Source organism: Equus asinus, chromosome 3 (genome assembly GCF_041296235.1).
Source record: "Equus asinus isolate D_3611 breed Donkey chromosome 3, EquAss-T2T_v2, whole genome shotgun sequence".
NCBI lineage: Eukaryota > Metazoa > Chordata > Mammalia > Perissodactyla > Equidae > Equus > Equus asinus.
This window is the reverse complement of record NC_091792.1, coordinates 49509448-49521312: the sequence shown is the minus strand read 5'-3', so window position 1 is coordinate 49521312 and position 11865 is coordinate 49509448. Positions and strand designations below refer to the sequence as shown.

The 11865-nt window shown below is 37.8% G+C and overlaps 1 protein-coding gene across 10 annotated transcripts in view; it reads right to left on the bottom strand.

Moving 5' to 3' along the window:
* Positions 1 to 542: 542 nt before the first annotated feature.
* The window catches only part of TMA16 (translation machinery associated 16 homolog), a 33537-nt gene continuing 22214 nt past the window's right edge, over positions 543 to 11865 (bottom strand). For 4 of the 10 annotated variants that reach the window (XM_014851456.3, XM_044767015.2, XM_070505023.1 and 1 more), the window contains 5 exons: positions 10894 to 10931; positions 9566 to 9650; positions 8241 to 8389; positions 3793 to 3835; positions 543 to 1764 (listed from right to left, as the gene is read on the bottom strand). In XM_014851456.3, coding sequence (XP_014706942.3) covers positions 1578 to 1764; positions 3793 to 3835; positions 8241 to 8389; positions 9566 to 9650; positions 10894 to 10931 — 502 coding nt within the window. In that variant the 3' untranslated portion in view covers positions 543 to 1577. Of the gene's footprint in view, positions 1765 to 3792; positions 3836 to 5491; positions 5605 to 8240; positions 8390 to 9565; positions 9651 to 10893; positions 10932 to 11865 lie in introns of all 10 variants that reach the window. The other 6 variants (XR_001399710.3, XR_006525515.2, XM_070505026.1 and 3 more) reach the window with 3 other exon arrangements.

Sequence of the window (11865 nt, the reverse complement as noted above, 5' to 3'; positions counted from 1 at the left end):
GAGCTCTGGCTAAGGGAGCACAAGTTATCACCGCAAGAACAACACGTTCTACAGACAGTGATTAAAGATGTCATTTAAAAGCCTTACTCTAAAGACAAACTCTCTCTTAGGCTATTGTGGTCCAGCCAGGAGTGACAGGACAATTATGGTCCTAAATGGTAAAGTAAAATTTATCTGTTTTAGTTCCAAGCACTTGGCTTGTTATATTTTATGCTTTGATAGCATGGGGGAAAAACGAGGGACAAATGTTTGAGGGGGAGGAGATCTGCCATTTTCACAAGTTACTCATCTAACAGTATGGCTTTTTAAATATCAGACCAGATAAAACAGTTTTTATTTTCTTTACTATAATTTATGACTCGTTTTTATAGCCATTTTGAGACTAAATAGGAACCAAAAAAAAAAAAGAAGGAAATTTTCCAATGACTAAAGAGAAAGAAACTTATTAGGTACCATAAAAACCATACTTTTGCACAGATGACTAAAGCAAAAGCAAATCAGCATCAGTTGCATCACTGAAAATGAATTAGAACCATAAGAAGTGAAATTATGGAAATAAATTTTATTTTAATTTTCAGAAGTAAAAACCTGTAAGACTTTAAAATAAATTGTTAACAAGACTTAGTAGATATCTAGTTACCCTTACACAGCATTAACGTTTTATTTTTCTTTTCTTGAAAATACTCAAATACACTTGCAATGACATCCTTTAGAAAACAGACTAAAAGATACTTGCATTTAACAAGTTCTGTGAAGAACAACATTCTACCACATCCGTGTTTTTCACGATACTTGAAATACTGAGTCATATGTCATTTAACTTCTCTCTTAGAAGAAAAAGTAGCACAGTTGAAATAACTGGTTCATTAATCTTTAGCTCTGTTTCCACAAGTAAAACCTATCACTTTGCACAATGAGAAAGCAGAAGATGCAAACAAAAAGAGTTAACCTGAAATCATTTATCCCTATCAAAAGATCAAGTGTGGGAGAGCAACATAAGAATAGTCACTGTTTATTTTTCTTACCATTTATCTGCGGCTCAAAGATAAAAATAATGTACAATCCATCAGTGTATATGCATTCCATATCACATTTTCTCTATTTTATAAGGAAAGGACAGACGTTTAATGTTTAAGAGGAAGATTACTGAAATATTATTACTGAAAGACAAATCTGCTATCACGACTGCTCAAGAAGCATCCACAGGGCCCTCTTAGAAAGCTGGCTGCCGTTCCTGCCCCCAAGTGAGATCAGGTGATCCTGAGTAAACAGGAGGGCAAAAATTAAGACATTTTTTGTCCTCATTCATATTGCTCCCTCCACCCCGGAAATTCAGATTAAATGGATTTTAAAGATATTTTATTTCACTATATCTATTTTAGCAACTTAATGTAAATGAAAAGCAACATTCATTTTTAAATAAAATCATAACACTGTTTTTGAAACTGCAAAAGGGGTTCTCATCAAGTAAGAGAAGTTAAATAACAAATTCTTACATCCAGATAATTATTTACCATAATCAATTCAGGTGTAACTGGAAGCTTTTTCACATTATTTTCAAGTCAAGCAGAGGACAATTATGCCACTGCTGTCATTTCCTCATCCGAGTCATTTGAGTCAGAGTCATTTTTTAGTTCCAATTCCCCTAAATCTTTGTCTATGGCTGTAATAGTTTTCTTCTTGCACTTCTTCGGAAGTGCATCATTAGCACAAATTTTTCTCATTTTAATGTTTGGCAATTTCTTCAGATCAAAATCCCATTCCCTAGACAAAAGAAAGAGAGAGAGGTTTGGCAGAGGGTGAGGTGGGGAAGCAGGAGAAAGTCAACATTCAAAACTGAAAGCAGCAGAAGAAAGTTTATAAATTTATAGCAGATTCATATGCACTAGAAAGAAACAATATAAATGCATCAGAAAAAAAAAAATCCCAAGAACTGAGGCTTGCTTTTCCCATACTTACTGCATTTTCTCACTAAGGTACAACAGCAGTAACTACAGAGAGAATCCGACATATTCAAAACTTCCCAAGCAATATAGGGAATACTAGGCAGAAGTCAGAAGGCGACTCTGTTGCAATCTTTCATTCTCCCTAACCTGAACCTTCTCTATCAGGCCATATGGTATCAAGAATCTCAGAAGTAGGAACTAAATCAGACCTGGCAAATCTGAAAAATGCATAATCAGAATAAGTTTTTCTTTCCACACACAGTGGAAGCCACAGTTAAGTTTCAGTAATCAAACAATTTTTAGGCTTATAATAGGAAACTTACTTTTTCAACCTCAGCCTTTTCTGTGACAATCCTATGTTCATTTACTTTAGAAGCAGTGTGAAGACTGGTTTGAAGATAGAATTCTAACCAGCAACACTAACAGTTTCTGCTAATTTCTTCACTCATTTCTGGCTTTTTTGAGGGCAGGCAGAACAAACATTGTTTTAGAAATAAGGAGCACGCTTATGTACCTGATTAATTAATATTACAGGCAAAAAAAAATTAAGGTATAAAAAGAATATTATATTCCATGTAATTACATCATAAATACATGTACATGAGCCAAAAAATGAACTAAATCTTATACTATTAGAGCTAATCTTTTATGATTAAATACTAAATATTTTTCTACGAATTCCTAAGTATAAGCACAAAATAAGCTTAAAGGTTTCAAAGAATATGAATAGAGTTAAATTTATCTAATTTCAATTAACATAAAATTTCAGACCCATCAACATAGTCTAATTAAGACTAAAAAGATTAATAAAAACCATTTTTTAAAGATAACCCATGTTTGGGCCAGCCCCGTGGCTGAGTGGTTAAGTTCACATGCTCTGCTTCAGCGTCCCAGGGTTTCGTCAGTTTGGATCCTGGGCGCGGACATGGCACCGCTCATCAGACCATGCTGCAATGGTGTCCCACATGCCACAACCAGAAGGACCCACAACTAAAAAATATACAACTATGTACTGGGGGGATTTGGGGAGAAAAAGCAAAAAAAAAAAAAAAACAAAAGAAAGATAAGCCATGTTTGAAAACTAAAAAATTGAAATCCTACCCAGCAGTCTCTCTGGTCACAAAAGTGTACAGTAGAGAGATCACTGGACCAACTGGCTCTTGATGACTTAGCCCTTTCCCTGGTATCACTTCCCATTAAGCATCTTCTCCAGAAAAGGGTGCTGCGAACAGCCTGGGGATGGGACTCTGAGCCATCAAGTCTGCTGCCGTTATTTTACCTTTATAAAAAATAAGACCTGGGGGGGCTGGCCCCGTGGCCGAGTGGTTAAGTTCGTGCACTCTGCTGCAGGCGGCCCAGTGTTTCGTTGGTTCGAATCCTGGGCATGGACATGGCACCGCTCATCAGACCACTCTGAGGCAGCATCCCACATGCCACAACTAGAAGGACCCACAACGAAGAATATACAACTATGCACCGGGGGGCTTTGGGGAGAAAAAGGAAAAATAAAATCTTTAAAAAATATATATATATATTTATAAAAAAAAAAAAAAAAAAAAATAAGACCGGGGAGAAACAGTGAGATCAAGTTCTTTTAAGTACTACATTAAAGTATTTTAAAATACTCTGAAAAACAAATAAAAGCACCATATCACTATCATTTCAGTGTATATAAGATGTTCAAATAAACACAACTTGGGAAAATTCCTCCACTGATGAAAGAGAAAAGTCCAAAAGAAACCCCTAATTTGGTTTTGGCTCTAATATCTAGACTCAAAAGGAAGAAAGTTTATGTCTCCTGTATTTCACACACAGCTTCAAAGAACAATAAAAATGACAGACTCACCTAAAAGTTTTCAGATTACCCATATCTACAATGTCTGGAATCTCTGGGAAAGAAAATAATTTATACCTTTTAGGCAATGTTTTCTAAATTACAACATTTCATAGTTCCTCTTTTATTATCTCAGATACAACAAATAATAATTGACAGACAGCAAGAACATTCAAAGCAAGACAAAATTTCAAAGCATTGTTATAATGCTGTATGAAAAGTTAAGTTTTGCAAGTATAAAGGGCTTAGTTTAAGGTGATTTAGGGGGCCGGCCCAGTGGTGCAGTGGTTAAGGTTGCATGTTCTGCTTAGGTGGCCCAGGCTTCACTAGTTCAGATCCTGGGTGCGGACCTATTCACTGCTTATCAAGCCATGCTGTGGCAGGCGTCCCACATATAAAGAAGAGGAAGATGGGCACAGATGTTAACTCAAGGCCAGTCTTCCTCAGCAAAAAGAGGAGGATTGGCAGCAGACGTTAGCTCAGGGCTAATCTTCCTCAAAAAAAAAAATAGATACATATTCTGCTAACTTTCGACTTAGCTTGCTCTTCATTTTTCAGTTCAAAAGAAGGTGATTTAAGAACGCTATTAAATAATAAATTCTAGCACAGAATCTGTAAAATAAAACAAACCTATTAACAAAATAAACCCTGTCCTTTTAAACCATAAAAGATACCTGGCAAATTCTAACTATCAATTCCCTTAAAACAACATGCTAGGTTGTTTTACATATTTTCTTGGTGAAAAGTACACTTTTTTCAAGAATATACTTCACTTTGGCAAAGGAGAGTTCATCTGAGGAACGCAAACATTATTTAATATTAAAAAATCACACTATTCAAAATGTGAAAAAAATGTAAAGACAAACTATAATCAATAGATGCTTAAAAAAGTTAAAAAACTTTAGGCCCATTTTTAATAAAAACTAGGTATACGACAGTTCCTTACCATGATCAGAAAGTTTATCAAAATTCAATATGCATAGTCATACTTATTGCAGGAACACAGAGGCATGTGTAACAAAAATGGGAACACTGTGGCAAAAATTCTGGCAATGCAGTAAAATATTAATTAAAACCCAGTATCAATTAATAAAAAAGAGAAAATAAAAATGTTTGACATCATTGTTTTACAACAGTTTCAGAACATAAGAGAATGATTGGCCAGGTGATTAAAGGGTGTAAATTAAGCACAAGTTTTTTTTTTAAAAGAAATCCTAATCAAATGGGTCAGAAATAGTTATACCACCATGCGGCAAGGAGGGGGAGGTGTTAATATCTAGTCTTTTCTGAACCTTATCTAAATAGAATTTTGGTGACAAACAATGTGCCTACATTTCTACACACTTCTGAACTTGTTAGAGATCACAAACCTTCTTTCACCACATTCCCTGACTGTGGAAGGAGCACTGTAGCAGAGTTGGCAGAACACCAGATTTGAGTTTTAGTACTGGCTCTATCACCAATAAATGTTTTACCTTGGATGTGCTCTGTTAATTACTGTTAATTAATGTGGCAGCTACATGTGGAATAGACCTTAGGAGGAAAGAGCAGAAGTATGGAGACCAACTGGAGGCTGTTACAATGGTAAGGTGAGATGACGGTGGCTTGAATTAAGGAGACGGTGGTAGTAGCAGTCAAAGTCATCAGATCCTAAACATATTTTGCTGATGAGTTGGATGTGGAATGCGAAAGCAACTGCAGGGTTTCTGACCTGAGCAACTGGGCAAGTGGTGATGCCACTGACTGAAATACAGATCTTGCAGGAGGAGCAAGTTTTAGGAGGCAAGCTGGACTCTGCTTTGGGACATGTCAAGTTTGAGATGCCTATAAGACATTCAAATAGAGATTTTGAGAAACCCAAGTTTGGCAATGCAAGTCTGGAGTTCTAGAGACAAGTCAGTGTTGACAATATAAATTTGGAAGTTATCAGCCTTTAAATGGTATTTAAAACCACAGGGACTGAATGAAATCAACTTAGGAATTGGTGTAAAAAGAAAAGAGAAGAGGCTCAAGGCGAGGGATCTGGGCCAACATTTAGTTTGTGAAGACAAGGAAGATTCAACTTAGGAAACTGAAAAGTCATAGGCAGTGAACTAGGAAGAAAAGTAGGAAAGGTCGGGGTCTTCCATACCAAATAAAAAATGTGACAAGAAAATGAAGTGATCAATGCCCATTATAGCAACTACTTGTCTCAGCAACTTAAGGTCATCAAGGATGAGTACTTCTAGTTGAGTGGTGGGGACAAAAGCCTAATTAAAGTGGGATCCTAAAAAAATGGAAAATGAGAAAAGAGAGACTAGTACAGACAAATGTTACACTCTTAGAAGGTAACTACTTAGGTGAAAAGGACGTGGGACTGACTGAATCACTCCCTCAACCTCCTGCATTAGGTGCTATGTCAGGCACTTTGATAAATTAAATCTCATTTAACTTTTAAACGACCTGGGGGGAAGGAGGTATATGCTATATATCTCAATTTTTATTTATTTATTTTTTTTGGTGAGGAAGGTTGGCTCTGGGCTAACGTCTGTTGCCAAGCTTCCTCTTTTTGCTGAGGAAGATTGCTGCTGAGCTAACATCTGTGCCAATCTTCCTCTATTTTGTATGTGGGACATCACCACAGCATGGCTTGATGAGCAGTGTGCAGGTCTACACCCAGGATCTGAACCTGTGAACCCCGAGCCACCGAAGCAGAGTGTGGGAATTTAACCACTATGCCACCAGGCCAGCCCCTATTTATCTCAATTTTTAAGCTAATGAAAACAAGGCCTTGGGGGGTTAAGTAACTTACCCTGTTATACAGTAAACTCTAAGGGTTTAAGCCCAGATTTATCTAGGTCTAAAGCTATCCTCTGTTTTCTCAGTTAAGAAACTCACTTCTTAGGAATGATGAAAAGGAACTGCCATCTACTTCAGGGTTTCTAGGGTTACTATAGTGTAAGTGCCTGACATTAAGCTTTTTGATTGTAATATAAGTGCCTGACTCTGAACTTCTGATTGCTGAGACATCCATTTAAGACATCCATCTCAAATAAACATATTTCCAGCTGTATCACATAGCTACTAGGAAAACGACTAGGTAAGGAATGAGGCCACCCCCACTCCTAAACTTCCCCTTTTAGAAAGCCCTAGGTAACCTAGATAACTGACCACCTGAGTGACCCTCTTCCCTTCTCAAGCCCTAATTCCTACTCTCATGTTTTAAATTTGCCAATAAAGAGTGAACCCCCGAAACCCTAGGCACACTATCCTTAGACCGTAATAAAGGCAGACCCCCAGTATGTGCTCCCTCCCTCTTTCTCTACCCAAGACCTCGCTGTGTGGCCCTCTGGTGTGCTGTGTACCCTCCAGGACTTATGAGTAATAAATCTTGCTTTTTCCAAAGTTCCCTGTTGGTCGTTACTGAGGTGTGTCCTGTAAAAATAAAGAGAATGACAAGGACCGGTCCAGCCACAACAGTGGCTCCCACTGAGGAAATGGCTGTGGGGGCTCGCCACAAGTAGTACAGACTTGGGCAAGTGCCTCAGGTGTTTCTAGCAGACAGCATCACCATCAACAGGCTGAGACCGACACAACAGTTACCCACAGGCTATTTCCTTTAGAGTCTTATACTTTACTGTTATTATTAAAATTTAAAAATTTAATTTTGTTATTAAATATTTCATTTATTATACTTTCCAAACAAATCCACATCATAGAAATGCCTACAGGGAGCAGGCAGGGAATGTGAATGAAGGAATGTTCAGGACTATGGCAAGCTTGAGAATATATGGGCAAGTCCAAACAGGACAGCTGCTACTCCACTCTAGCAGATTATGTTGCCAGACCATCTGATTTTTTAAGAGAAGCCAGAAATCTACATTTTTCATGTGAAATGATATTTTTTATAATGACAATTAATAAGCCAATCAAATACTACATGTAGGCCATATGTAGCTTTTGGGTTGTCACCTGTTTGTGGGCTTTGCAAGCCTTAAGTACCTGCTCCTACTAAGTGCTTTTCTTCAGATGGTGTGGGTAAACTAATAACATACTTGTCTTTAGGAATGGTAAGAAATGCCACAAATCTAAGAATGAGTATTGAATTTTTATAGTTTCTCAAGAATGACTGCAACAAGTAGGTACTACAAGAATTACAAAGATGAGGACACAGCACCTAGTTGGAGATGGGCAGGTAATAACTCTATAACAAAGCAAATCAGGTATGTGCCAGAGGGAGAGAATAACTTTAGCGTCACAGCAGAAAGATATGATGTCACTCTCACAATTGGTAAGTTCGGGAATGCAGGGGGAAAAGAGAATGAATTAAAAAATTATTTCATACACTCACAAAAGAAATCAAAGACAGAATATCACACTAAACTGAATAGAATAAATAAAATTAAACCTCTGAAATGAATTACGAATCTGATATCGCTATGTATTTTAGAAGGAAAAAAGGAAAATCACAGTGAACACACCGAGGCCATATCCCTCATACTGCTGTCGCTCCCGCTCCATCGTCTGCTTGATGACTGTCTCCCGGGAACAGTGCCGCCTCCCCTGCCTGTCTTTGATGCTGTTATGTAATTCTATCTGCTCCAGCTCACTGCTGAATCGATTTAAATACCTGAAAAATAAGACAATGATTGGAGTAACAAAGTCTGTATGTTTGGCTTCTCGTACTTCATTTTAAACATAATCCCCAGCCTTTGCTTGTCCTTTAAATTCTTACGTTCCTCTAAGCTCCTCAAGTCCTCAGACCTCAGACTTTCCCTGGATAATTCACCCTTGTCCAAAATTTCAGGGACCAAATCACTGCCTGCTATTAAAGTATCTGTTCAACTCCAGGTCTTCACATTCCACCATCCCCTGGATGTCTCCGTTTGGATGTCCTGCAGAGGCTTAACACATCAACACTGAACTTGTCTTCATGCCTGCCCCCATCCAACCCCCAGCAAACCTGCTCCATCTCTTTGGCTCCCTGTCTCAGGAAACAGTACAATCATTCATCTAGTTGCCCAAGAGAGGAATGCAGGTGTCCTCCTTGACTCCTCTCTGACCCTTTTATGCCACATCTAAGCTTTCACTAAAGATTGAAACTTCTACCTTCTTAACAACTCTGTAATCCTTCATTTTCTTCACCACACGGCTACTAACCCAGCAGAGGTCACTGTCATCTCTTGCCTAGAGTGCTTCACCAACCTCTCAACAGTCTCCTGGCCAAAGCCATGCCCCCTCAGGCCATTATCCTCATTCTCACTCTGTGACCTTTCCAACGTTTAGCCGTGCTCATCTCGAGCGCCTGCTGTAAAAGCCTCCAGTGGTTCCCAATGTCCTCTGATGAAGTCCAAACTCTTACAGTGATACTTGTCTTTCATGAGCTGGTTGTCACCTATTGTACCTGTCACAATTCCCTCCCTGTTCTTTTGGTCATATTAAATGTCTGGCACATCACTAAACGTGTCACTCTCACCTCTGGGCCTTTTAGATATTGTTCTCTCTGCCTAGAGGCTCTTCCAACCACCCTACCTCAACCTGCTAACCCCTATCCTTCAGGCATCAGTTTGAGGATATCTCTCCAGGAAACCTTTCCTGATCACCAGAAACTGGCTTAAGTACAACTCTGAGGCCCAGAAAGGTTACAAACTTACTACAGCGGCCAGGCTACGATAGGAATCCAAAGCCTTTTTGATAACAAAGCCCATTTGCTCTTCTACAAATCCAGAACAGAACTGTCTCTTGAAGAATCAGACTGGAGAATTTCTTTTTCTGACCCTTTGTTCCTAACATGCCCAGTGTTTACCTTTCGATTAATTCACAAGCATCTTTCTTTGAATATCCCACTTTTTTGGGATCAAGATGATTTTGAAACCACTGCAGTTTTTCACCTGTAACAACAAGTACCAAGATAGTTTAACACCACAAGTCATCATTTAAGCAAGAAGTATTCATTATAATTTTCAACATCAATGTGTTTAACAGTATCAAAATTTATTTCAATGTTAAATATAAAACCTGTGTGGGCTCAAAGCTAATTAAACCAGTCTGTCAGAAACTAAATTGTCACATTTTAACTTGGGAAAGAGACAGGGGTGAAAGAAATGCTTTTCTGTATGTATTTTCTTACCCAATAAGAAGGCAAAATTTTTTTTTTAAAAAAGAACACTTTAACACAACATGAAGTTCTAAGTAGTTAAAAAGCAAGAGATAGAACTTGTCTAAAATAAAATGAAAATTTAATTAGATTAATGATGAAAATGGTATTTGCTGAATATTTAACAAGCAGCAGGCATGATGTCAAGAGCTTTACAATCCTGAGGATTAGTACTGTTATTATCCCCATGTACAGATGAGAAAGGTTAAGCAACCTGCCCAGGGCCTCAAAATTAACAAATACATTAAGCAGACAAGATCTGCCAGATACCGTGCAAAGAGTGACCGAGATTTATTACCAAAGAGCTAAGACATGAATAATCTGACCATCAGAGTCACTTTCAGTTAGATTTCTCAATATTACGGATCAAAAAATGGCCCTACTCGAGATATTGATAACCCATTTAGAAATATTATTCTATTACCTGATGAAGCATTAAAGATAAGGGCTCAAATACCTTTAATTTTAGTAATAAAGTCTAATAGTCACTATTTTGAAATCTCCGGCTTATCAATAAAACTTTGCTAACAGTAATTTGACACCTCCCAAAAAAAGATTGTGACACTGAGATACAGACTGAGGATGTATGTATCCACATCATTAAATACGAATTGCCGTTTCCAAAATACTTAGACCATAATCCTTCATAATTCTAATTGTTAGGGAGCTAGAATTAAACTTCAGATATAGGTAGGTAAGTAGACAGAGTAGACAGATAGGTGATAGATAGAGGTAGACGGGTAGGTAGGTAGATAAATATAAACTACACAGTTTCTGGAAAACTGAGCTAGATATTAACACTATTTGCTCTAAGAGTTTAATGACTGATTTTATTTTGTTTTGTTTTAATCAAATCTGGTAAAGAAAATTCACGTAGATAAAAATAGTATTTCACTAGGAGAGTCAAAAGAAAAACAGGTATAGCGCAGAACTTCACCGTACTGTACCCAGAATCTCAAATAAGTAAATCTACTTACCGACAAGGTTGAGACGTAACGCCTTTTCATTCTTCAGCCTTAGAGGAAAAGGTGCATAACGTGTTAGAAAATTTCCAAAGCAAGTTTTAAAAATCTGTCAAAAATAATAAGAAGAAAAGTTGCCCAAAGAACCTTCATTCAAGGATCATTCTTTTATGCACATGAAATTAATTTTGTTAACAGAGAAACATTGAACACCATGCTTCTCTCTTAAATCACTAGAACAAAATGTTGTCAGAAACTTTTTTTTAGCTCTTCAATGACTAAAGGACACCTATAGAACAAATCGTTCTTCTTTTTTTTTAAGATTGGCACCTGCACTAACAGCTGGTGCCAATCTTTTTTTTTCTTTTTTTTCTTCTCCCTAAAGCCCTCTGGTGCATAGTTGTATATTCTAGTTGTGAGTGTCTCTGGTTGTGCTGTGTGGGACACCACCACAACATGACCTGATGAGCGGTGTCATGTCCGTGCCCAGGATTCAAACCAGTGAAACCCTGGGCCTCCGAAACGGGGCATACAAACTTAACCACTCAGACACAGGGCCAGCCCCAACAAACCAGTTTTGAAAACACCAGTGGAAGCTTGATTGGGTTATGAATGTTCAGGCGGTTTTGCAATATGCAGAATACATGTGTATAAAAGAGTAATGAATACCTGCTAGAAGACTGAGTGCTGCCACCAAGACCAAAACGCATTACCGTCACCTCTTAACCTTCCACAAGAACAAAACAACGTTCACTTTTCATAAACTTGGAAACAACTATACCAGAGAAAAAGAACTCATTTATTCTCAGAAAACAGTCCAGGTAAAATATGACTCCTATTGTTGATATCCTCAATACTAATTCTTTCAGAAGAGATCTTTGGGTAGCTAGTTTTTGCTACACTTTATGCTGGCTACTGGGGATACAGCAATGAACAAAAAATCCACTGGCCCAGCCCTAACAAAGCAGACCAGAATTACCCTCTTGC